We start from the raw sequence: 27,605 nt of genomic DNA on the forward strand, positions 1-27,605 counted from the left end.
ACTCCCTGCCCTCAATCGTACACTCTCTTCGTCTGTAAAGTAGGGAGGATAATGCATAACACCCACCTCACATGCTCATTATTATGAGAGTGAAATTCATTCGGTACTTATTGTACATCTGCTATGTGACAAGTATTGTCCTAAATGCTTGACATCCCTCAGTGAACGAAACAATGATCTCTGGCCTCATGGAATTTATATTTTAAAAGGAACGTAGGAAAACAAACAGTAAACATTAGAAATAAGCAAATCATAGAGTATGATAGAAGGTTATAACTGCAAAGGAAAAAAAAATAGTTTAGGATAATCGGTAGAGCTGCATGGAGGCCAGGGAAGAAAGCATATTCACAATTGTATGAGGTCAGCTGGTAGGCCTCCTTGAGGAGGTTACAAGTTTCCAAAGACTTGGAGCTGAGGGGTACAACAAAGTTGTTGAGGAAGAACTTCCAGGCAGAGGGAACAGCCAGTGCAAAGGCAAGAGGGTGCCTTGGTGTTTGTGGATCAATGAGGAAGCCAATGTGACTGGAATGGTTGAGGGAGGAGAATAGTTGGAGATAAGATCAGCGAGGTAATGGGTCTGTTGAGGTCATTTTAAAGACTTTAATTTTAACTCTAAGTGAAAGGAAGCATTGCAGGATTTTGGAAAGAGCTGCAGCAGGATCTGACGTTTGGTAAAGGGATCATTCTGGCTGGTGCATAGTAGACCCTCACAGAGTATTAAAGAATGTTCTTAATGTTCCAGATAACAGTTTTTTGCTGAGAATAGACTCTGAGCTATAAGGATGGAAGCAGAGAGACTTGCTGTGAGGCTGTTCTGGCATCTAGGTGAGAGGTGGTCGTGCTTCACATCAGGATGGTAGCAGTGGAAGAACTATGAGCTGGTTGGTTCCTGGATGTATTAGGAGTTCCTGATAAATTGGATGGAGGATGTGAAAGAAAGATAGGAGCCAAATTAACTCCAAGGTTTTTGGACTGAGCAACTGAAAGAATGGATTTGCATTCAGCTGAGATGGGTAGGTTGTGAGTGAGGCAGATTTAGGTTCAGAAGTGAGTTTAGGTTTTAGCTATGTTGAGTTTGAGAGAGAGCTCTATTAGAAGTACAATCGGAGTTACTTGTATATACAAGTCTCAACTTTGGAAGCTATGCATTTGGAAGTTGTCAGCATCAAGATGATATTTAAAGACAGGATGAGATCACCAGAGGAGAGTAAGTGTAGGGGACCAAAGCCTGAGCTCTAGGGCACTTCAATATTGAAATGTAGAATAGAGAAGGAGGATTTATCAGTGAAATAAGGAAACCAAGAGAATTTCATGTTCTAGAAGCCAAGGGAGAAAAGTTTGTCTAGGAAGAGAAAGTCATCAGCTATTTCAGATTCTGCTGTTAGGTCTAGTAATATGAAGATGGGGAATTCACCTTGTATTTAACAGGGTCATTGATGACCTTGTCAGGAGTAAGTAGTTCTGGTGGAGTGATGGGGTCAAAAGCTTGATTACAGTGTGATTAAGAGTTAATGTGAGGAAAGGAATGGAGACAGAAGTCTGGATAATTCTTCCTGTGGAATTTTGCTGCATGGGAGAACAAAGGGATGGTGTTGAAGATGACAGGGGAAGTAGGGTCATGAGAGGGGTTTGTATTATTTTTACAGCAGGAGAAATCACAGCTAATGTACATAAAATTGCATTGTAAACCTTAGACATTTTCTCATTGTCAACAGAAGTAGAAAGGCATTCATCTAATTGTTAGCCGGCAGTGTAGCAGTGCTGTTGGACACCCAGTTATACTTGTGTTTAAGGCTCTCCGCTTCAGTGTGATCCAGATATAAAAAGGATCATTTGTGTTTAGGGCATTGCCAGCAATATATGTTTCTGTAATTATGATATTTGTGGGAAACTGTTAGAACACAAAGGTGTTTGTTAATTGAATTACTGTTGATGAGTTTTAAAGAACTTTCTTCATATCTCACATAATGATTTTAAAAACACTAGTAATGATTTTATCAGTAAAGTGAGATCATTTATCTATTAATGACTAGAGTTTTGATTATGTATTTTTACAAGAAGATGGGGCTTGGTTTAAAAAACAACTGAAGGATGTGATTATAACCAGGTAAGGAACGTAGAGAAGATTACCGTCATTAAAGGAAGGTTTATAAAAAAGAAGTTTATAAAAAAAAATACTGAATTAGGAGGGGGGTTGAAGAAGTGATTGGAGATTGTCAGGTTACTAGGGTTCAGTTGTCATCAGTGAAAACACTTGTCTCTAGGACGTTTTTAAGTAGTCGGAAGCACTTAGTTTATTTAAAGTACCAAATGAAATTATTAATTTTTTGGTCAAAGATTTCTGGTTTTGGTTCTATTACTTGAGATGCTCTCATTTTGGTGCTTTTTACCCAGTGGCATCTCATATTTCTTTCTTCTTCAGAATGTGTACTGTACGTAGAATATTTATTATTGGTGGCCAGAGGCAGGCAATGAGAAACACAAAAATGCCCATCATATTCAAACGGAGTAGCAAAAATTTTTTACTTTTCTAGTGGTGTCATTAATTTTGAATCTCGACCCAGAAGAGTAAATTTTTCTTTCAACTATTGTGAGAGAAAATCTGGATTTCTTTCTAAGGGGAGTAAATGTTTTATTTTATAATGGACAAATTGAAAATGCATCCACTGAAAGATAGTGTCCATTGATTCTAAGCTCTTCTAAATTTGACAAATAAAATGAAGTATTACTTTGTTCAATAAGCAGTAAGATACAGTGGTGTAGTAAGGCTTGGGACATGGTCATGGTATTAGTGGCCACAATCACTATCAAGTTACTAATTTTTAGTAAGTCATGATCCAAAATTTTCATATTATATTATTTGAATGAACTCTTCAAACAGTAGTTCAGCAAACGCTTTAGTCTTTAGTTTACATATATTTAGAGTTGGTTATTTTAAAGGAAGTACGTAGGTCTTATAATTTTAAAGTCAAATAACACATAAACTTTGAAGAATAACATGACTGATGGTATTCAACCAAGAATTTTTAAAGGATCTCAAGGATGAACTTGAGACTATAGCATGTGTATAATTGTGTTATCAAATAGAGCAGCTAGAGTAGATTTAATTGCTTGAGAGTTGGTGAATTACCTACCTGTCCCTAGAAACTAAGGACCCCAAGAACTATAAACTGGTAAACCTCACTTCTGTCCTTACTAAGCTTGTAGAATGCATGAAGATTAGGTTACTCAATACTTAGGCAAGTATAAATCTATGGGAGAAAGTCAGCAAAGTGTTTTATAAATGAACATACTGTAATATTTCTCTTTGGTGATAACTACATAGTCATGCACTGCATAATGATGTTTCGGTCAATGGTGGACCACGTATACAATGGTGGTCCCATTAGGTTAGTACCATATAGCCTAGATGTGTAGTAGGCTATACCATCTGGGTTTGTGTAAGTATGCTCTATGATGTTCATACAATGATGAAATCACCCGAGAACATATTTCTCAGAATGTATCCCCATTGTTAAGTGACACATGATTGTACATGTGTATAAAGCGGAAATAGAGAATGAAATATGTAGACTTTCAAAGAGCCATTGACAGACTTCTAAATTTTAGTTTAAAAAAATTTGATGGACTTTTAAAGAATTGCTATGAGTTCCTGGAGAATTGTGTTCTCTTTATTGTTTGAAAGATGAGAGACAAACAGTAAGAATAAAAAGAAACAATGAAAAGTGAAAATAAAAGTATTGTCCAGAGATAACTGTTAAATCCAATTTTATTCAATATTTAACGTTTTAAAACATTATATTGGAAAGGAAGCACAAAGTAAAATCTCAAGTTTGCAGATAGTAAAGTCTTTCATAGTAGTAGAATACCAAACTAGTAAGGCAAACTGGAGGAAGATGTCAGAAGATAAGTGGACTGATTATAACCTATGTGTTTTCTTTTTTATAACTTCTCATCCTATATTCCCCAAATTAGCATGTTCAAATTGGTGACCAGCTCTAGAGAGTATAATATTTTTCTGTTTCATTAGAAAAATTTCAAGCATAGATAATTTGAAAGAACTTTACAGTGAACACCCATAGATCCATCACCTAATTTCTGCCATTAGCATTTAATTATATCTGTCTTAGTCACATATCTATCCATTGTTTCATCCACTAGTCATATTTAGTTTTATGAGAAACTGCCAGGCGATTTTTTTCTTTGTATCAGTAGCTTGTTCCTTTTTGTTGCTGAGTAATATTTCATTGTATGAATATATTTATTCACCACTTGATAGACATTTGAGTTATTTCCATTTTGGTGACTTTATAAATAAAGCTGCTACAAATGTTTGAATATGGGCTTTTGTGTGGGCATATTTTCATTTCTCTTGGGTAAATATTTAAGAGTGTGATTTTTCACTTGTAGATTTCCATTTGTTATAGTTTTTATTTCTCTGCTATTTGTTTATTCATTATGAGCATATTTTCCTTTATGCCACTGAGAATAGTTAAAATTCCTGCTTTAAAATCTTTGTCTGTTGGGGCTGGCCTGGTGGCGTGGCAGTTGAGTGTGCATGTTCTGCTTCGGCAGTGTAGGGTTCACTGGTTCTGATCCTGGGTGCGGACATGGCACCACTTGGCAGGCCATGCTGTGGTAGGCGTCCCACGTATAAAATGGAGGATGATGGGCACGGATGTTAGCTCAGGGCTGGTCTTCCTTGGCAAAAAGAGGAGGATTGGCAGCAGTTGGCTCAGGGATAATCTTCCTCAAAAAAAAAAAAAACAAATTTTGTCTGCTAATTCTGAAATCTGGATCACCCCAGAGTTGGTTTCTGTTAATTGTCTTTTAAGAATGGGTCACATTTTCCTGTTTCTTCAGATATTGAACAACTTTAAATTGTTTATTTAAAACATAGAATAAATTTAGATCATAACATTGTGACTGTTATGTTATGGAGACTCCACATTTTATGTTCCTCTAGACAGTGCTGATATTTTTGTTTTAGCAGGAAATTAACTTGCTTGTACTCAAACTGCATACTCCGTCTCTTGTGTAGCGTCTCAAATTTCAGTTCAGTTTTTTTGGCTTTGGTAGGACTGCTTGGGTCTCTTCTACACAGGTTGTTCAGGAGTCAGCGAGAGATTTGGCACAGATTATCTGCAGAACTCAGAGTTCCCTTTCTCTGGCTGTCTTTGGAATTCCCTCCTCACTTTAGAGCAGCTGAGTTACCCTAAACTCTGTCTTCTGGTTCTTCAAGCTAGAAGGACAAAGATTTTCTGTTGTACCTTTATCCATCCACTTGGCACAGAGTAGGCCTGCCCTCAGGCTAAAAGCCGTTAAAAAAAAACAAAACCAAAAAAGACCAGGAAATTCCCCCAGTGCTCTTCTCTTCCTCCTCCTCATGCAGAGGCACTCCTCTCCTCCCCAGAATCTACCTGATTGTGGTCACTTCCTGTGCCTTCAGGTAGTTTTCTATTTTGTTCAGAATTTATAGTTGTATCTGCAGTAGGATTAGTCAGATGGGAATGGCCATTACCGGAAGTGGAACCACCTTACAATTTTGTTTTAATCACAAGTGAAGAAAGAGAAAATCTAGTCAGTGCATGTAGAGCATTTGATTTTGAGATTGCCCTGCTTTCCCTAAAACAGACTTTGCTTCATTGGAGACTCTTTGGTCAATGTGTTTAACTTTGTACTGATGTGGATGATGACGTGTTAGGCAATATTAAGAAAAACGTTAGAAGCAAAATAAAGCACGTTACTAGGCTGTGAACAAAGTGTGCAGTTTTGAACACTGTCACTTCGGTTGTTTGTGCTTCTTACCTATTAATAATTATTGAATTCTTGATAAAGCCATGAAGTTTGGAGTTTAGAAACTAAAATCTGGTATTTGGAGAGCTGAGTTTACTATCTAAGGACGTGTAAAGATTAAGATGTGTCAGATGAACACCAACAAGTAGGAAAAATGTGATTGAAGTTCGTAAAAATCATGATACAGATAAGATAAGAATTGACTTGCAAGAGGATAAACTCAGGACAAATAAATACAAGAAGATAGTGCTATTTCATTGAACAAGTAGTAACTTAATAGAAACTTAGAAGAGGACATAGCAGACAACGAATATAGATGCCTCAAACATGATAGCAATAATGACAACTCCATAGTGTTACTAAGAGAAACTAAGATATTTGTCAGCTGTGTCTCTGAGTTTTGAGACTGACAATTAGGAAAACAAACTGCACTTAGTACTAAGACTTTCTGGGATTGAGTTTGCCTTTTCCAAAATGCCCTTAATTTTTTTCACCACTTGGGGGCAGCATATATCTATCTATTTAACTGGTTGGTTTTGGTCTGCTCAGAAAATCTTGTCATTTTTGACCTAAAGGCCAAAGTATTACATTGTTACCTTATTTTCATTTATATTCCTTGTTTCATATCAACTGCCCCAAATCAATCAAATACTGGTTTTTTTCCTAATAAAATTTAGTAGATCTATAACTGAGAGAAAAGTTATAAAAACTGAAAATTTTCTGGCATAATGTGTTCTTCAGATCAGAGGTGTCTCAGTTATTACACTGATTTCATAATTATCCCTAACAGAAACATTCAGAGATGTTAAATCCCCATGCGTACATAATTAACTATGCTTTTGTTCATATAATCTGCTGGTTCATGGCAGATATGAGATGAAAACTGTTTTAGAAATTTAATAGAATGTGACTTTTGACCTTTAAAAAAGAGGGCACTCTTTCTGAAGTGCCAATTTTAGTGGGTTTCTGGGCTCTTCTTTCATAATTTTTTTCCAGATCTTTAGTTATTTGGAAATAATTTCTAGATAATAACACTGGAAAATAAGGCTCGTCTTCAAGTTTAGAGTTTCTTTATAGTGTCAATAACATAGTCTAATTTTAGCATATTTTGAGCTGTATTATGTGCATGAGCTGGTGTCTGGTATTTAGTGTCTTCACAGTGCCATATTTTTATTTCTTATGAAATTGCTCTAACAGGTCAGAATTTTGTCTAGTACATGTAGGTAAGCCAACTGCAGCTGTTTTGCTATTATAGAGTTATTTTAGCATGCTCCTTTCATTTCAAAAGAAAGAAATGTTAACAATAACATGTAGGGCATTAATAAGGCTCAAGTTTCATGAGGAAATGGTGAAATAGTTTTATCTTATGAGAACTTTGGTAACTAGGAAGCAAGGAGAGTGTTTTGTTCAAGATAACTTCCTTGTTTAGAAACATAGTTACATTTATTGAAAAAAATTCTTTACGATTACCCTGAAGCTCATCTTAAGTATTCATTAGCGAGTAATCTAGTTAATTTTAATATGAAATGAGATCTCATTAATGATACGTACTTTTTATTTTGGTCTTTATATTTGAGGGACATTAACTGTTTCTTTTCTGAATTTCTTTTTTAACCTGCCTAACTGATGAGTTTAGAATTCCTGTATAAGATACATGTTGATATCTATGTATAATCATCCTAGGGTACCTAACAAATTCATTAGTAAACAATTATAGTTTTGCCTCTTCCTATATTTTTTTGTTTTCTTTTGTTTTTTATTTTTTTATTTTAGTAACATTTGTTTATAACATTATATAAATTTTGGGTGTACATCATTATATTTCGATTTCTATGTAGATTACGTCATCTTCACCACCCAAAGACTGATTACAATCCATCACCGTACACAGGTGCCTAATTGCCACTTTTGCCCTCCTCCCTCCCCCACTTCCCCTCTGGTAGCCACCAATCTAATCGCTGTCTCTATGAGTTTGTTTGTTGTTGTTTTTGTCTTCTATTTATGAGTGCGATCATAAGATATTTGGCTTTCTCCCTCTGACTTATTTTGCTTAGCTTAATACCCTCAAAGTCCATCCATGTTGTCACAAATGGCCAGATTTCAGCCTTTTTATTGCTGGGTAGTACTCCATTGTGTATATCTACCACATCTTCTTTATCCATTCGTCCCTTGATGGGCATCTAGGTTGCTTCCAAGTCTTGGCTATTGTGAGTAATGCTTCAGTGAACATAGAGGTGCATATATCTTTGCACATTTGTGCTTTCATGTTCTTTGGATAAATACCCAGCAGTGGAATAGCTGGACCGTATGGTAGTTCTATTCTTAATTTTTTGAGGAATATCATACTGTTTTCCATAGTGGCTGTACCAGTGTGCACTCCCACCAGCAGTGTATGAGAGTTCCATTTTCTCCACATCCTCTCCAGCACTAACTATTTTCTGTCTTGTTAATTATAGCCATTCTGATGGGCGTGAGGTCATATTTCATTGTAGTTTTGATTTGCATTTCACTGATGGTTAGTGATGTTGAACATCTTTTCATGTACCTGTTGGCCGTCTGTATATTTTCTTTGGAGAACTATCTGTTCACATCTTTTGCCCATTTTTTTATTGGGTTGTTAGTTTTTTTGTTGTTGAGTGCCTCTTTATATTAAATTTAAAGTGAATAAGCACTGCTTAAAATTTAGATTCATGGATGCCTCTATAGGTTCTAATTTTGGTTCAAGATGGAACTAAGAATCTCAGTTTTAATAAACAGGCCAGGATTCTGATGTGGCAGACTCATGGACCATGAACACAAATCTCTTTTCTTTTTTTGTTTACTTATTAGTTGAGGTTAAAAAAAATCTTTGAATTTTTAATTAAATTTCATGTTTTTAATTTTATGTATTATTAATGCCATTACTTGATTAATATATCTTAATGTATTTAACATGTCCAAGAATATAATTAGAATAACACTGTCGGTGGCATTACTACTTGGAGTTGCTAAAACCCGTTTCTTGCCTACACCTCCAAAACTTGTTGCTTTTTCACAAACCTTTTGTAATTTTACCGACACTGTACATGACTTACAGAGAAAAGTGCGTGAGGGGGAAATGTTCATGAGAAAGCTATAGTGAAGGGAATTTTAAATATGGTGTCATCAGGAAGAATCTTCGTTTAGTTATTTTATACATTCTATCTGAGGAAACTACTTTTTAGAGAGTAAGATGACCTTTTTAAAAATCTACCTCTGTGTTAATAATCTTAAATCCAGTAACACTTCTAATTTTTAATTTTAGGGACAGATTTTGAGGGGTTTATTAGACCTTGAGATGAAATTTTGAACCTAGTGGCCAAGATGGTATATACCTTCATATTATGGCAGGGGACCATAATATGATCACGAGGGACCTTACCAAATCCCTTGGCTTAAATCCAGATATGCTACGAACCACTTTGTCCTCTTGATCTACACTTCTTGATCCTGATTCTCAATTCAGATTCCGCAGACATATTTTTGGTGTCTGAGGGTTCTTTTTTATCTTTTTTAATTCTGTGATTTCGTTTTTTTAATGATCTAAAAAAATAATTCATAGCTACGTATGCTGGGTTATCTGAATAAATAATTTATAATAGAGTATTAGCACCATGATGTCCACGCCAATGTTTGTATTTAATTTTGTCATGGTGTAAGTACCACAAAAGATCATTTAAAAAATAGCCATCAACTTAATATGTAAAATATGCGTTTTAGCCAAATAAAGGCCAGATGCTGTCATGGATCATTATATGACTAAAGGTTTCACAGTTCAAATAGAGAAAAATAGTGATAAAATTGTCATCCTACTCACTTGTGGGTATAGCCATGCCAAACTCAAACTAAATAAACTCCTACTTGCTTTGACATTTTAAGGTTACATTGTAGTCAGCATAAACTACTGAATAGAATAAGCCTTGCTGTTTAGGCTTATTTGAAAGAGGAAATAAAGGGATTCTAGAAGATGACAACCTAAGTGCATTTCATTTTTCCTTTCTTAAGTTCCAATGATCTGCTGCTTCTTAGCCAAGCTCCCACTAGGGCTGGCAGGCAGCTGGGTCTGATTGACGTCTTGGGCTTTGGGAAAACTAGGCTTCCAATAATCTATTGCTGCACAACAAACCACACTAAAACTTAGTGACTTAAAACACTTAATTTGTCACAGCTCTGAAGATTGATAGGTTCGGCTGGATATTTCTTGCCTGTCTGATGCTGGAGTCGTCTGAAGTCTTTGTCAGTCACATGTTTGGGGCCAGATCACTCTCTTGCCACCTGGTCTCTCCATGTGAATAGTTTAGGCATCCTTCAATGTGGCAGTCTCAGCTCATGGCAACTGGTCTCCTCCCAAGTGAGCATTCAGGCATTCAAGAAACTCGGGCCAGCTTCTTAGGACCTAACTTTAAAGTCCCAGAACATCACTTCTGATACGCTCTTTTGGTCAAGCAAAGCATTAAGAGGGATAGACTGCACTTCTTAATCAGGGAATAGCTGGCCACAGACAAGGAAAGAAATTGATAAAGGCCATCTTGGAGATAGACTACCACAGTTTGGGGTTTTTCTCGCCTGGCCTGCGATGGACCCCACATACAACAGTGGTCCCATAAAGTTACTACCATATAGCTTAGGTATGTAGTAAGCCATACCATCTAGGTTTGTGTAAGTATGTTCTATGAGGTTTGCACAACGATGAAATTGCCTAACGAAGCATTTCTCAGAACATATCCCCATCATTAAGTGATGCCTGACTGTATATGAACATGGAGGAGAGTAGGGAAAGATATGTGTTACTTAACATGAGTTACTTGGGGTCTGGGTCAAAGGGGAAGAGAAAGAGGAAAAGATCAAAAAAGTATAAAAATCCTGCTCTTAAATTTAGCAGTATATATGATAATTCCAATATGTATATATCTTTTATTTATATTAAATTGTGTTTGTGTATGTTTAAAGTGTTAAAATATTTTAAATATTATAAAGTTATAGTAATCTATTAGTAAAACAAAATGACATTCTTTTGCCGTTAAGTCACCTGTTTTTGCACCATACATCCTCATTTGCTTCAAGAGCTAAAAAAATTATTTGAACTTGACGGTAAATTGGTGAATCAATTCTTTTATCCTTCCTGTCCACATTTCTTAATACTTTTAATGCTTATCTAAATTACTTGAAAGGCATGGGAAACCATACTTTCTTGCACTGATATACTTAAATTCTTTGAATAATAAGTGAGATTTTAAAGATAATTTAGCAACTTGGTCTCTTTTAAAATGTTAAGATTTAGATTTGTTTGGTTCAGTCATATTTGGGTCAATACCTCTTGAAAGGCCAATATTTCAAATTTGTCTCAGTAGTTTGCTGACTAGAATGTAGGCTGTAAAAATGGCCTCCCAACACGTCCATTTACCATTCAGTGATGGAGGGATCTGCTAGACCCGTGAGCTGGTTGTGAGTAACAGTAATGTTTAGTCCAGTAGTAGGCACATAAAATAAAAGAGCTAGAGAATCAGTCAGTGACTCGCTTTGCAGAGGCGGCAGTTGGGGTTCGGAGAGCTTGACTGGCTAGAGCAGTTAGCAGCAGATTTTGAACCCATGTCTTATATCCCAGTCGAACATCCATGACACTTGAATGAAACTTACTTTTCTTTATTCCTCTGAATTTTTTTTCCTTTTATAAAAGCTTAAACTTTTATGTTTGAATTCACATTTACTGAAATAGGAATTATTGAAAATTATCGTTAATATAAAATATTAAAATTTTCTTTTCTTTTTTACCTACAGCAGACTTTTAATACTTCAGTTTTGTCTTTTTTTTTTTTTTTTGTAAGGCTTAGAAGACATCAGAATTTTTTTAAATAATTTATTTCTTGATGATCTTAACAACAACAGAAAGTAGTCTTTGGCAGCAAAACAGATATGTTGTTACTTAAAGGGACAGTGTATAACAATCAAGGGTTAATTAGGTTTCTTGTTTTTTTGGTATTTAGTTGCTTGGGGTAGATTATAGATAATGGGAAACTTGTGAGAATTCTGAGGAGTGAATTCTCACTTTCCCAGAATAGCTAACCAAGCCATTTCTTCTCATTCACCAAATTGCTATCCCATGTAAACTGCTTCTGATTTGAACCATTGACCTTAAGTTAAATGTCACTATATCCCATTTCCAATTTCCTTAGCTGCCCTATCTCCTCACAGGCAGAAGATCACTTCATTTATTAAAGATTTATTTTGACACATAGGTTACCACTCTCTTCTCAGTTTACGTGGTGTGTGAGACAAGAGATTTAAATTGATACTTAGAAATTCATTATATCTAAAGTAATTGCCTTTTGGTTTACACAGCTGCTAACTGTTTAAAATGTGTCTGTTTAATTGCATCTTGGAAGACTTTTTTACTTTTGTAGAAAACATTTAGATTCAGTGTTATTTTGTCAAATGGTTGTTTTAATATGTATTTAAGGAATAATTATAGTAATTGTTTTAAGGGAGGGAGTCCAAAACTAACTATGATTTATGCATGTGCCATATGTGAACCCATAAAATTTGCAGTTAAAGTTCTTTTAACACTCTGGATTTGAGCAGTAAATAATATTAACTTCCGATCAATGGTTTAATAGTTTGCACAGAATAGATTCTTCAAAAAACAGGAACTTGGATTAAGAAAAGAATGAACTATGTAAAAATTCAAGGACCTAGATTCTAGCTCTATCTCTGCTATCCCTGGAATCCTGAACAAATCGATTAACCCCTCTAGGCCTTAATGTTCTGATCTTGAAAATAAGAAGATTGTAGGAGAGTATCTCCAGGGTATCTTTCATCTCTGAAATTCTATAAATCTAAAATGCTTAGCTGCTGTGTTTGGAAACAGGCTTGGGGGGAAAAAGGCAGCTCGTTATAAATACGAAAGGTCTAACAGTTGATAACTTTGCCAAAACACTGTATAACGTAAAATTTTCGATTTATGTCAAACAATAGAGAAATAGAGTAAAAAAACTGAGTGTCTCTTCACTACTCCCTTTGACCTGCTCCCTGTCCCCTTTGCTGTGACTCCTGTGTCCCCCTTTCCATTCCCAGTACAAGCATCCCTGCAGAACTTCTCCCCAGTTAGTGTTTTCCTGATTGAAGCCTCTTGTTTTATTTCTTTAAAATGTTTGTGTAATATACATAAAGAAATCTTAATTGAATTTTCACAAAGTGAACACGCCCATTTAACCACTGCCCAGATCAAGAAATTGAAGCCCCTTTCAAGCTGTCTTTCTCCAAATCTTTCAGAAAATTCTGCATATATGTTGCCTAGATATCATTGTTTCAGATAAGGTGTTTTATTTGCAGATTTATGATATTCTTCAATATCAGTTGGAAAACTGATGATTTATTAAATACTAAATTTTTTAAGTCACTTTTTCTGCATCTGGAGCTGGTTATTTTAAATGCTAGTGCTGCATAGTCCATTTATATTTCAACATTAGTTCCCTTTGCAAACATTTCCAGTGTGACTACTTTGTAAAGGTTACTGGCCATACAGAGATAAGACAGGTCTTCCAGGAACTACAGGTCTTAGGTGAGTGTGGGGAAAGGCAAGGGGTATAGGCAGGACAGGAAAATACACAATTACAATAACAGACTTACCTTTCTCAGACTAGAGATAGCCTTCTATTGTTTTCTTGTATGAATAATTTAGGAGATGAAAAAGATAACTTTAACCCTGGCAGTCACAATCAGTTCCATTCTAGATATGTAGAAACTGGCAAATAGTTAAAATTTTCTCAGTGACTTGGATTGTCCTTGTTTTCCCTGTGTAATTTTTTTTGTTTATTCTAAAAGGAAATTGAGACTTACTGTTAACCCATTTGCAATTATGTAGAGATTTTCTGTTAGGTCTGGTGACGAGAAATTTTGTGTGTGTCCCTTTATGTTTGAAAAGGTTACTTTTTTTACTTATTTTGTTTTAGTCTATTTTTTGTCCTCTTTTGCTCCTTTTTTCCCACAGCCATTAATTACAAACCTTCTATATAAAAGAGTACTAGGTACTAGGATTATAGACAACTTCCTTAAATTTTTCCTTATGATGGGGAAGGCAAGTAATGGCTGCTCATAGCACATGTGATACATTTTCTCACAGAAAGAACTAAGTGCTCTGGAAAAATCTAAGATGGACATCTAACTCAGATTTGGGGCTTGGAGTCTTCCCGCAGAAGACTTCCCACAGAAGTTGATTCCAACTTCGAGACAGGGAAGAATGCATAGGGATAATACAAAGTAATCGTTTCTACTCTCTTTAGCCTTAACCTGAAAGTTCTACACAGTCACGAGGTTTGGTTTATTTTGAGGGAAGATTCTATGTTTCCTATTTTCCAATGCTATGCCTTAATCTAGTTTAGCTGCTAATAGCAAGTGAAGCAGATTTTTTTTTCAAAATATAAAAGTAATAATTTTATTTAAGGGGAAATTTTTCCATTGAAAAGTCCCAAAGAAAGTGTTGGTAGAATATATACATCCCTATACTTAACTTCTGCTTTTACTTGGTTGTATGGTGTTCATATTTAAAGAAAATTTATATATGTAATATACACACACACAATATTTACATATACATGTATATATCTATATCTATCTGCCATGAAATTGTTTTCTGGACCAGGAGTTTATACTCCATATATTTCAGAACCAGTTACTGACATCCTCTCTAGATCTTTGCAGTTTTAGACCTTGGCACTTCCACACTCACAGAAACCCCTGCTTCTTTGGGCATTCTTGTCATCTGGATACCCCACCTTCTTACCTTCCTCATTTGCAGACCACTGGGACATTTTTCTTTATTTTAGTGTGATTTAGATTTAGTCTTCCTTTTCACCTTAGCGTCTTCCTTGGTTACTTCTGTGATTCGTCCACAGCCTTGGCCTTGAATTCTGTTGATCTTCTCATCTTTAGTGATTGATTGTTTTCCATGTTAGCACTCAATCTCGTGACCCACATTCTATTCCTTGTCACCCAGAACTGATTTACTTCTGAAGTTATCAATTCAGATTGATCACTGAACATACTACTTCCTGTATTTCCCTGTTTCTTAATCATCAGCTTCTAATTTATCTTTAACATAATTTCTAATCCATATAATTTCTTTATCAATCCCTTCCTAAATTTATTTTCCTACCTCTTCATCATGTTATCAGTCTTAAACCTTTCTCTTGCCATTGTTCTCTAATTCCTCCCCAACTGTCTTTTTATCAAACCTTCCTGACAAAATCTCAACTCTGTATTTTTCCAACTGAGCATTACTAGAGAAAATCACACAGACCATAAGAAACACAAAAGGTTATTGTTACCACCCTCAAATGGGCACACACAATTGTGCTGTGTCTATTTTTTCTAGTCCTCTTATTTTTCACAGAACAGTAAATGTTGCAAAAGTCATTTAACATTGATAGTAATTTTGTGTATTATTTTAATTACAAGGACATTCATGGCTTAACAGAAGAATTCAATACAGAATTTGGTCAACTATGTTTTGTTTGAAATGTTTTATTATTGTTTTTATCATAGACGTATGAGGAAGATCGAAGAAACTACTCTCAGCTTCAAATCAGATGTCAACGTTTGGCCTTAGAATTAGCAGACACAAAACAGTTAATTCAGCAAGGTGACTACCGTCAAGAGAACTATGATAAAGTCAAGAGGTAGGTAATTAAGATGGCTGTAAGGGTTGTTCTTATTTCTAGCATGCATCAGATCACCTAAATTCTTACCATCAACATTAATTCTACTTTGTACCTTATTCTTTTTCTGTCTCCATAGTTTTGACTTTTCCAGAATGTCATATAATTGTAATCATACAGTATGGAGCCTTTTCAGATTGGCTTCTTTCACTTACTAATATACATTAAAGTTCCATCCATGTCTTTTCATGGCTTAATAGCTCATTTCTTTTTAGTGCTGGATAATATTCCATTATCTAGATATACCAGTTTATTTATCCATTCACCTACTAGAGGTCATCTTGTTTGCTTCCAAGTTGTGGCAGCTATGAATAAGGCTGCCATAAACATCCATATGTAGGTTTTTGTATGAACATAAGTTTTCACCTCCCTTGGGTAAATACCAAGGAGCATGTTCACATGGTAAGAGTACATTTAGTTTTGTAAGAAACTGCCAAACTGTCTGTCACAAAGTGTCTGTACCATTTTGCATTTCACTGGCAGTGAAGGAGAGTTCCTCTTATTTCGCATCCTCGCCAGTATTTGCTTTTGTCTGTGTTCTGGATTTTGGCCATTCTAATAGTTGTGCAGTAGTATCTCATTGTTTTAATTTGCATTTCTCTGATGCCATGATGTGGAGCATCTTTTCATGTGCTTATTTGCCATCTGTATATCTTCTTTAGTGAGGTGTCTGTTAAGGTCTTGGGCCCATTTTTTAATTGAATTGTTTGTTTTCTTACTGTTGAGTTTTACAGGTTTTATGTATATTTTGGTCAACAGTCCTTTATCAGATATGTCTTTGGCAAATATTTTCTCCCAGTCTGTGGCTTGTCTTTTCATTCTCTTGGCATATCTTATTCCTCATTGCACAAAAGCATGTCATTTTGGCAGTCTGTTGGGTTTAGATTGTATTTTTGTATAGGTTTTTATTTTATTTAGAAGTTGCTGCTATCTTTTAAAATGTAATGTCTTAGAAGATAGGGACCTAGTAAAATCCCATTTGTGTAAATATTTTTAAAATCTTATTTGACAATTATCTTTATTTTATGGAATCAATTTAAATACTTGACAGTTTTATCTGAAATTTTCCCACCTGTTCCTTTCTGACAAAAGGTACACATACTTTCAAAAAATAACACTTTCTGGGAATATGTTTCCCAATATGTTGCTGCAAGTAGCTATGGCAGATAATTTTTCTTTTACTGGAATATGCTTTTCTGCTGTTTGTACATTAATGAACCATTAATTAGCTATATGTTCCTAGGTAAATCTCTTATCATTTTTAGCCAAAGTTTTGTCGTCTATGAGAGATGATGCTAATACAAATAACTGCTCTATATAAACTAAGAAGATCAAATAAAGGATTATTTGTGAAAGTCTTTATTTATATATATAGAGAGAGATGTTATCCTTATTGTTCACTGCTATATCTACCTGCACCTAAAATAATTCTTGAAATATAGTAGTCATTCAATGAATATTTGTTAAATGAATGAATGCTTTATAAATCGTGTAACACTGTAAGTAAATTTTCAAGGATTTGGGGATATAACATTGACACTTGTGCTCGCAGCATGACTGACATGCAGTGTGTATTATTATGTATGTATTGTTATGTCAAAATATAGTAATTATTGGAGCTTGAAATCCATGAGAGCTATGCTCAGTGGGCTCTTGAATAAAGCTGAATTTCAAAAGAATCTTTTCAAACTGAAGTAGATTGTGATGGTAAGATGATACTTTGAATTGGTGTTTTGATGTTCTCCCTGCCACTATAAATCTACAGCAATAATAGATAAAGTATGAAAAGAGAACACTAAAAAGCACTATCACCAGAATAATCCAGAGTGGGCAAGAATGAAGGATAAACCAAGATGAGTCATGAGTTGATAACTGTTGAAGCTGGGTGATGAGAGCAGGGGGATTAATTTTATTATCTCTATTTATATATATGGTTTATTTTCTATAATAAAAACAGAGAAAAGAAAAACAGTCCTGATCAAAAACATGATAAATATCTTCATATGCTAGAAATGGAACAGAAAAACAAACAAGCAAGAGAAGCTCAAACTGCACACCCTTTGGTTCACTCAATAGGAAGAATGGATTAAAAAAAGATGTTCTGGTCACAAAAATATAAACTGGGGGGAAAAATCACTGTTATGTCCTTGATAAATTCTCACAAATGTGCAAAAGGAAACAGGTATATGGATGGTAATTGCATCATTACTAGAATTCAAATGCTTTTCAGCAGTGGAATGAAAGATTGTGACTTACTTCTACAGTGTAACTCTATGTAGCAGTTAGTCATTAAATTTGATCTGAATATATCTATGTGGATAAGTCAAATATATAATATGTTTTAAAAACAAAAATTTATGTGCCCATTTTTTTTTTTTTCCTTTTTAAAGCAGGTCCTTTCTGGCATTAAATAATATTCTCAGATTTATTTTGTAATTTCTTCCCTTAGCCCTTTCTCTAAGGAGTCCTGGTTCCTTTTGGTTGGGAATACCATTCAGAAAGCTACACCGGTCATTGTTTCTAGGCCTTTTTCGTAGGCAGAGGCGATGGAGAGGGAAGCGGGAGGATGACTTTAACACACTGTGATGAATAAGATCATGCTGCTACCTCTAATTCCAATTCAGCACCGCAATTTCCAGTTTGAGGGGGCTCCAGCAGGCCAAATATGTACAATTTGAATGTCAAAATGAAAGTTAACAATAATGAGTTATAATACGTCGAATAGAATAAGAATTCCTGAGTGCATGCAGATAAAAAATAGAGAATCTTTATAGCAGAACATCAACCAATAAATATATGCGTATTAGAATTACTATTTTGTAACCTCATAATAATTTTGGTTCAGAATCATCAGTGGATAGTTGAGTAAAAGTATGTTAGGGAACAATATTTATACATTCTCAGAGCATGTCCCTACAGATTACTTACTAATTGCAAAGAGAAAAAAGCTACCTTTACAGTTGAGAACTTGGCAGATACCACCTTAAGCAAATGATCAAAGTTACTATCACAAATCATGGGATAAGGTGACATCATGTGCCTCTTTTTGTGATGTACTGAGGACACATTATCACTTCTGTAGTATTCCTGCCCAAAGTGCTTAACCCAAATCTAATCTTAGGCAAACATCAGGCAAATGAAAATTGAGCAACATTCCACAAAACAGTTGGCCTATGCTCTACAAAAAGTCAGTGTTGTAAAAGACAAAGACAGGCTAAGGAACTATTCAAGGTTAAAGGAGGCTAATGACACATGACATCCAAATGCAGTACATGATAATACATTGGATTCTGGATCAGGGCAAAAACTGCCACAAAGGACATTTTTGAGATGATTGACAAAATTTGAAAATGGATTATATGTTAGATATTGTATTAGGGCTAAGTATTCTGAATTTGATAATTATACTCTGATTATATAAGAGAATATCTTTTTTTTAATAATTTTTTTTTCCTAGAGAATCTTTTTTTTTTTTTTTTGAGGAAGATTAGCCCTGAGCTAACTGCTGCCAATCCTCCTCTTTTCGCTGAGGAAGACTGACCCTGAGCTAACATCCATGCCCATCTTCCTCTACTTTCTATGTGGGACGCCTACCACAGCATGGCGTGCAAAGCGGTGCCATGTCCGCACATGGGATCCGAACTGGCAAACCCCAGGCTGCTGAAGCAGAACATGCGCACTTAACCGCTGTGCCACCGGGCCGGCCCAGAGAATATCTTTAATCTTTGGAAGCTTACACCAAATTATTTAGGGATAAAGGAACCTAATCTGCATATAACTCTTAAATAGTTAGTTGAGGGGAAAAAAATGTACATGTATAAGTGTGTGTTTGCATTTGTGTGTAGATGTCTATGCAGGTATATATGTGTGCGTATACATATATACATTCACATATATGAACAACAGAGAGGGAGAGAATAAATATGACAAAGTAATATTTAGTAAACATTGCAAAGTAAATATAACAAATTGTTAACAGTTGGTAAATAAAAGTATGTTAAAAAAATATGGTATGAAGAGACTAATTCATCATTGTATCTAGGGGATGATATAGGAACAGTGAGGAAAATATCGAGAACTTCATGTTTACCTGTGGTGTTTTATCTTTTTAAAAAACAAAACTTTAGTGCAAATATAGACAAATGTTAACTGTTGTCAAGTGTGGATGGCAAGTTTATGGCTGTCTTGCTATTTTGTGCTTTATAATCATTTTTTACATAAAAACATTATAGCAAAGGGCGGGTGATCATAACCTTGTGAGAATAAAAGCATTTGCCTGTAAAAGCACAAAATACTTAAAATAATATGTACCAAAATATTAAGACTGATAGTCGTCTTGAGTTAGTGGGTTTATGAGTGGTTGTTATTTTTTAACTTGTGCTTTGCTCACTTTTCTTTAATAAACATAATACTTTGTTAACCAGAAGAAAAAAATCTTTCTGAATGAGTTCTTGAAAAATCTAATGAAAAGAACAATAATTCTTAATAGCTCTCTCCATGGAAACACCAGGTGGGCAGATGAAATAAAGTACAAAGGAACTGATGCTGACTGGAAAGGATAAGTTAAGAGTTAGTAAGTCTATTTCTCTGTTCATTTTTTAAGATACCTGTTACAGGTGTGGTCCAATTCTTGGTTTTACTGTTTCTGGGAAAGAGCTAGTCTGAAAATGGAAATTAGAATCTCTAGGTAATCATAAATGATTTGTGAACGAAGTAGTCACAAGAATGGCTGCCTGTGTATCTGCTGTGCAATCTGACTGATGAGTTAAGGCCTTTTTACCTTCACTGAACTGAAAGCCTAGAGCCATGTATAAATTCTTTAAAAGTTTTGGCTTCAAGATAAGATTGAAGATGATTAGTGAAAAGATCTTAGAAAGGTGAAAACCTTAGAAAGTTTTTTATTATTTACTTGACTGGCTAGTTTGCATATTTATTTTTTAAGATAATAAATTCATATTTATGTATCTGAACAAGGTCTTGAACAGAGAGTTCCTTCTAAATTTGAAAAGCAGGTACTTTATTGTTCATAGAATGACATAAAGCCCCACTGCTAATATCTCTGTTCAGTTTCCTGAAACATAATCACCCCTTTTAAAATGTTCGTTGTAAAAAGGGATATAAAATTTACCTATGTATTTGCATTTTATTTTAGTAAAAATAAATAACTGTATTTGAATTTTATAGTGAACGTGATGCACTTGAACAGGAAGTGAGCGAGTTAAGGAGAAAACATGAAATACTTGAAGCCTCTCACATAACTCAAACTAAAGAAAGAAGTGAATTATCAAAAGAGGTAAGGTCATAGAGTCACTTGTGTTTTTTTGTGCAGTGATTGTAGACTTAGCCCAGGGCAGAATTGTGGGAGGGACATCCTCTTCCTTTTTGATGTAGCTGCTAGAAAGAAAGGACTTTCAGTAGCTCTGTTTGGATGAAAATTTGCAAGGTAAGAATTAGCCCATTTTATGCATTGAGCGAAAGCACAAATGAAAAAAAGTGTTCAGTAAACTTTCAAAAGTAAGACGACGTTACTCTGGACACTGTCTCTGTGTGTATGTAGGTAGCCACCTTACAACAGACTGTTACTTTACTGCAAAAGGATAAAGAATATCTCAATCGCCAAAACATGGAGCTTAGTGTTCGCTGTGCCCATGAAGAGGACCGCCTTGAAAGGCTTCAAGCTCAACTTGAAGAAACCAAAAAGGCTAGAGAAGAGATGTATGAAAAATATGTAACATCCAGGCAAGATTTACATTATTTTCTATATAAATAGATATAAATTAACACCAACTTCTTTGGGGGAATTCTTGGCTTTGGGGAAGAATAATGATTTTTTTAAGGTCTATAGGATGATGTTCACTTTGTTTCCTTATAAGATATTCTTATTCTAATTAATTTTTTCTTAAGACACTGGTTTTTCCAACAACCAGAAGCCTGTTTCTTTTAGGTAGGGGAATATATCTATAACTACTTTTATTTTTTTTTTTCTTATGACATACATATATGACATTTTAAATTCCCTATGACTAAGGTCTCTATATAAGTACTTTTTGAAAGTATATAAATATCTCTGTAGTAGTATCTTTTTGAAGAAAATCTAATCATGCAGAGCCTAACTAAGCTGACCTTTTCCTGAGTGTGTGAAACATAAAAGAAGAATGAGGAGACAGCATTGCATACTGTTTTAAGACACACACTCTGGCATCAGATTCCTGCGTTTCAGTCCTGTCTTCTCACTTCAACAAGGTGTATAAGCTATTAGAGTTGCTTTGTACTGATAGCCCTTGTAATCCCTGCGTTACTTATTTTTATCAGCACATCAAAAGCTAAAACAAATTCTAAATTTCATCCTTAAGAATTCACACATTCATTACCTTTTTCCTAGCCTGTGATATTTTTCATCAGTTTGTGCTCCTGCTAATGCCCTATGTAATGCTTTATACCTTCGCTAAGAGATCACAGTGGCTATAATTAGGCGTTAAAGGAAAGTCAATTAGAGTCCTTTTGGTTTTATATTTTGTTTAATATTAGTTGTCTCTCAACCTGCACCACAGTAGGTTGTTATTTCTAAATGAAGGACATTACATATGCATCAGTTTTCAGGTCTCCAGCCATAAGCATTAAAAACTATTAGTAAAATATTTTTGAAGATGAATTATTCAGCACAAATTAACTAACATTTTATGTACTAATGAATCCTTTAGGGCAGTATGTTTAAAAGGAAATCTTAGATGGAACTAGTTTGGAACAATATGTTTAGAAATTATAAAACTTTATATCTAATAGCTATGTTTTTCAAGTAACATTGTATATAGAACATATTTGACATAGGATATTAAAGTCTTATATGAAGGGCAAAAATCTATGTCTTTTACAAAAAAAGAAAATCATGGCTATTCCTTTTGACTCCTTGCAGAGACCATTATAAAACTGAATATGAAAATAAACTACGTGATGAACTGGAACAAATCAGATTGAAAACTAATCAAGAAATTGATCAGCTTCGAAGTTCCTCTAAGGAAATATATGAACGGGAAAACAGGTAAAAAAAAAAAAAAAGAAAGTGGGAAATTTGTGTGATATTTTATTTCTCTGAAGCTTATAGTTTCATTGGGATTAAACTTTATTTCTATGAAAATGTCTTTTTTAATACATTAAAGAAAATTTGTCATAAATCTAAAATAATGGAACGTTAAAGTTCTAAGATCTTTGATAAACTTAGAGCAAAGTTTATCAGACCTTAGGCCTCTTTACTCTGGTATTCCCACTATCTCTTTATTACCCTGGTAACTTGTCTTCTTATCTTAACCTCAGTTCAAGGACAGAGATGAAAAGGAAATTAGAGAATACTGAGGTACCAGTAGTTCTTCCTGTAACATGCCACTGATTTCTCCAGAAAATTTTTAAAAACTGGAATAATAGTACAAAATATTTCATTTGCCTCATTTAGCAACTGGCCCTGAAAGACATCACCTTAGATAATCTTGAAGAAGGATCATTTTTATTCATGCAGTTACTTTTAGATCATTGTATATTAGGTTCCTTTAGAGATTGACAGTATTAGGGGAAAATAAATGCTGCTTATTTCAATAGCAATTATTTTCATAAACCATCATTATAGTTTGTATTGCTTTTGAAAGTTTATATTTTAGTGAGAAAATTGTTTTGAATTGACTTAATTTTTATACAAGTTTATTAGCATTGTTTGGGTGTATAATATTTTGATCTTTACCAACAATCAAGACTTTAAATCAGACTAAGGTTGATGTTAGAAAGGTTTACATTTGAGCTTTCAGAGCAATAAATTAACTTACTTAGCAAATATTTATTGAGACCTACCGTTTGCCAGATACATGCTAGATGCCCTAAATACAATGGTGACCTCTGCCTCTACCAAGCTGTTGGGCTAATGGAGGGTAAAGACAAACAGAGAAACAACGATCGTAAGTATGGTGACAATGGAGAAATTGTCAGGATACACAGGATGCAACCACGTGGACTCAAGGTGTATCGAGTCCAGCCTTGGGAGAAATCAGAGAAGACTTCATGGTGGGAGAAATGCCCATGCTAACATCTGTGTGATGAGTAAGAGTGAGACTATGAGTTAGGGGAGGGGAGGGAATTGAGGGAATGAATGAACAGCCTGTATAAAAACCTGGAGGCAAAACAAAATTAAGCTTTTTGAACAAACGGAAAATAATTCAGTATGGCTAGAATGTAGACTGAGAGGTAGTGATAAGAGATGAAACAGAAGAGGGAAACAGGAGTCCAAATCATGCATTGGACAATTGTCTAAGATCAGTGAGGAACGATTGAAAGTTTTTTTTTTTTTTTGAGGAAGATCAACCCTGAGCTAACTGCTGCCAATCCTCCTCTTTTTGCTGAGGAAGACTGGCCCTGAGCTAACATCTGTGCCCATCTTCTTCTAGTTTATATGTGGGATGCCTACCACAGCATGGCTTGCTGATCGGTGCCATGTCTGCACCCGGGATCCAAACTGGCAAACCCTGGGCCACCAAAGCGGAACTTGCACACTTAACTGCTGTGCCACTGGGCCAGCCCCTGAAAGATTTTAAGAATATGAGTGGTATGATCTGATTTTATATAAGAAGACCGCTCTGCAGTGTGATTAATAGATTGGAGGAGTAGAAGGCTACAGACAAAGAGGCTACTTTTAGAGGTTGTTTTCATTATCAAGATGAGAAGTGATGATGGAACTGGATTAGTAGGAGTAGAGATGGAAAGAAATGAGCAAGATTGGAATAATATTTAGGAGGTGGAACCAACAGGATTCAGTGACTAGATTGGATTGGAGAGTGAGAAGAAGTTAAGGATGTCACCAGGTTGGTGCATTGGGCAGCTGGATTGGGCAGCTGCATGGATGGTGACCAGTTTTTAAAATATTAGAAAAGAAAAGACTTTAATTGGAAAACGTGATAAATTTATTTTATTTTCATTTGAAGTGTCTGTGAGATATGCAAATAGAAAAGTTGACTATAAGTTGTGAATCTCAGGAGAAAGAACTGAACATGAGATAAACCTGTAGTGTAGGTGATATTATTCCTGCTTTATAAATAAGTACTTTTAGTCCTTTGGCCCAATTCTTTATGGATTTTGTAGGCTTTTCTTGACCTATTTACTAACAATCTTAAAATTTATAGGATTGTTTCCATAATAAGATATATGATTATTTCCAAACAATCCACATAGCCACATAAATCTTGGTGTGTAACCATTTTGAGAATTTCCTGATTTTTTAGTTTTACTTGTTGTTATTTTAAAAAAAATTCTCTGAAATACATCAATGGTAACATGAATTTAGATACATTAGCCCCTCTTGTCTAAGATGGTTGGTAGAGGTAGGTTGGGAAACAGCCGACAGAACCATTTCTGGAAGCAGGGAAGCTGAAAGCAGGTCGTCTCTTCCCCAGTGTTACCTGAGTCCATATCCACATCAAAATGGATAGTGCCTAGCCAGGAGATTGCTGTGATTGTGGCTGCTGCCCTGGAAGCCTCAGCCGGACAGGGGACCCAGAATGACCCCGTGGATATTGAAGCTAGAGTAGACAGTTGCCACCGGGTGGTGCCAAACTACAGCCTAGGCCCGAATGGCTTCGAATTGCACAGGAACTCCAAGCCAGCTAGTTGTATAGGCTCACCTTTATCATTTTATTAACCTCACAATAATCCAACCCTGTAGTTTATGCGGCAGAATCTTTTTGAATCAGTTTCCTCATTACAGCAGGATTTAACTGGAGTTACAGCTTATGTCCCACTAGTCTTTAACAAGGTAAAAATAAATTGTGAATTATTTCTTCCAAAATCTTACAACTTAATTAAGGAAAGGATTTTAGTATTCCTTATTATAAAATGTGAGATTCAGAACAGGTCTATGCATTTAGATATTTTTGTGTCAGGACAAATTAATCACCTGCTTTGGACTTAGATGTGTAACTGTGTCAGTTACATGTATTTTATCAAAATGTGCTATTACACTATTAGTTAAAATCAATGAAGTTCTTATATTTGCATATTTGTGCTTAGTCTCCTTACCTCTCTTTCCCCTCAGTAAACATTTTTAGAAGAAAGTTAGATAAAATTAGAGAAATATGTTTTGCCTTTGGTTTGCTTTCTGTACATTGGGGGATATTAAGAGAGTGCCTTTTGTTTTCTCTCCTTAGACGTGGAAAAGAAAGAGAGAACTCATGCCATCCAATCTTGGTGTCTGCCCCTGCAGTCATACCAGTTGTTTGTGAAGTTAAGGGGTTGAGAGGGAAGTGGAAGAGAGTAGAAGAGATAAAAACTTAAGAAAAGGCAAAGATAAGCAAAGAAAGAACTTGGGTATTTGGGTACATCAAAAATACTATAGTTGGGATTATAGTGTGTATGTATACATCGGCTCAATATGTGAGTTTTGTTGTCTTTCTCTGTGCTTAATAGTTGCTTTGAAATGAGTTTGAAGCTGTGGGAAATAATGAATGAAACTCACTGTGGTGGTGAGATTTATTATATAAATAACTTCTTGCTTAGTAGGTATTATATGACTCAAATATATAGATCCTCATACACATTTGGAAGAAAAGCATTATTCCCTGAACAAGGAGTATATTATGAAATAGATTTCAAGCAAAAGACTAAACTTAAATTCTGGCTCTACCACATATCAGCTGACTGAATTTGTTGCTTAATATCCCTGAAGTGTAATTTCCTCTTTTATAAAATGAGCTAATAATACTCTTTCGCAGGGTGGCCTATAAGGTCTAAGTGAGATAATATATGTGAAGAGTACGTTGTAAGTTATAAAGACGTATATAAATGGTAGTTATTTTGATACCTTTTGCCTATATGAAATACTTAAAATGTCTTTTATGCACTGTACTGACAATTTAAGTAAAATGAGCATTATATAAAAATCAACTTATAACATTATGGAAGTGTTTATTGTAAAAAAAGCACTGTAGAAAATAGATAATTATTCTTAATTATTGATCTCCATAGCATTTAACCATTTTTCATAAATGGCACTATATAAACATAGCGGGTCTGCATGCCCTTTGTTTTGGTCTAAATTTGTCCATAAAATGGCTACCTTATTTGTTCTTAATTAATACTATGTGCTAATAAAGAAAGGAAAGATAAATTCAGCTGATTATTTAGTTTTTCCAGAAAGTAAAACTACCTTTACCTAAAGTAGTCTCAAATACAGAAAGAACTATTCTCATAGCGACACTGTGAAAAGGTAAGGTCGAGTTTGTTAGAGGTATTCATTATGTTCTTGATGCTGCACAGAATCTGGAAATTCAAATTGCTTTACAATTATTTGAAAAGGGGAAGGCAGTAGGGAAAAGGAGATCTAAAATATGCTTTAAAATGTAATAATTAGTATTGCTTTAGTGAGGTTATTTTCCCACTATATCAATAAAAACCATCTTGAGCTCAATTTATCATCTTTCAAAAGTACTCAAGAGGAAACTATAATGACATAAACTTGAAATTCGTGTAGAATCTTGGAATGATATTACACATCTTTAAATCTTGAATCTAAGTTTATTTACAGAGGTTAGTTGCGTGTATATAATGCATTACAATAGGTGACTTAGGACTGGTGTATAGAGGCTCCATTCATCATTTTAAAAATGTGTGTCCTCTCTAGTGCTTAAACAAGCAAACGGACTTCTTTTGTTCATATCTTACCAGTTATCTGTATAATTTTTCAAGTTCTTTATGGAAAAGCTTAAGAATATTCTGCTGTGTCTTTTCACTTAGATTATTCTGAAAACATGTGGCTTTATGGATGACTTTTTGAATATCTTAATTTCTCAAATAATTATAAATGAAATTTTATTGTTAGCTATCTTTTATTGTTGACTATATTCTTTATGCCTATAGGTGATTACCACATTTGTTCACTACTTAATTAATAATATTTAAGTATTTCAAGGTATATAGCGTGTTCCAGATATGAAGCAAAGTGAGTTCTTAGATTCACCTCAATCGTATAGCTGCAGAATATAATGTATAGTTTCGTTGTATAGATGCAAGAACTTAGATTTACTTGCACCATATAGTTCATAGGGTGGT

General features: G+C 34.8%; 1 protein-coding gene across 5 annotated transcripts in view; it reads left to right on the forward strand.

The window, feature by feature from the left end:
• The window catches only part of PIBF1 (progesterone immunomodulatory binding factor 1), a 175,516-nt gene that overhangs the window by 15,241 nt on the left and 132,670 nt on the right, over positions 1-27,605 (forward strand). For all 5 annotated transcript variants that reach the window (XR_011427823.1, XR_011427825.1, XR_011427824.1 and 2 more), the window contains exons 6-9: positions 15,355-15,488; positions 20,712-20,820; positions 21,085-21,266; positions 22,441-22,566. Coding sequence is in view for 2 of the 5 variants with exons in the window: in XM_023621682.2 (XP_023477450.2) it covers positions 15,355-15,488; positions 20,712-20,820; positions 21,085-21,266; positions 22,441-22,566 (551 nt within the window). In the remaining 3 variants the exon portion in view is untranslated. The remainder of the gene's footprint in view (positions 1-15,354; positions 15,489-20,711; positions 20,821-21,084; positions 21,267-22,440; positions 22,567-27,605) is intronic.

The sequence above is a fragment of the Equus caballus genome, chromosome 17 (assembly GCF_041296265.1).
Source record: "Equus caballus isolate H_3958 breed thoroughbred chromosome 17, TB-T2T, whole genome shotgun sequence".
Lineage (NCBI taxonomy): Eukaryota > Metazoa > Chordata > Mammalia > Perissodactyla > Equidae > Equus > Equus caballus.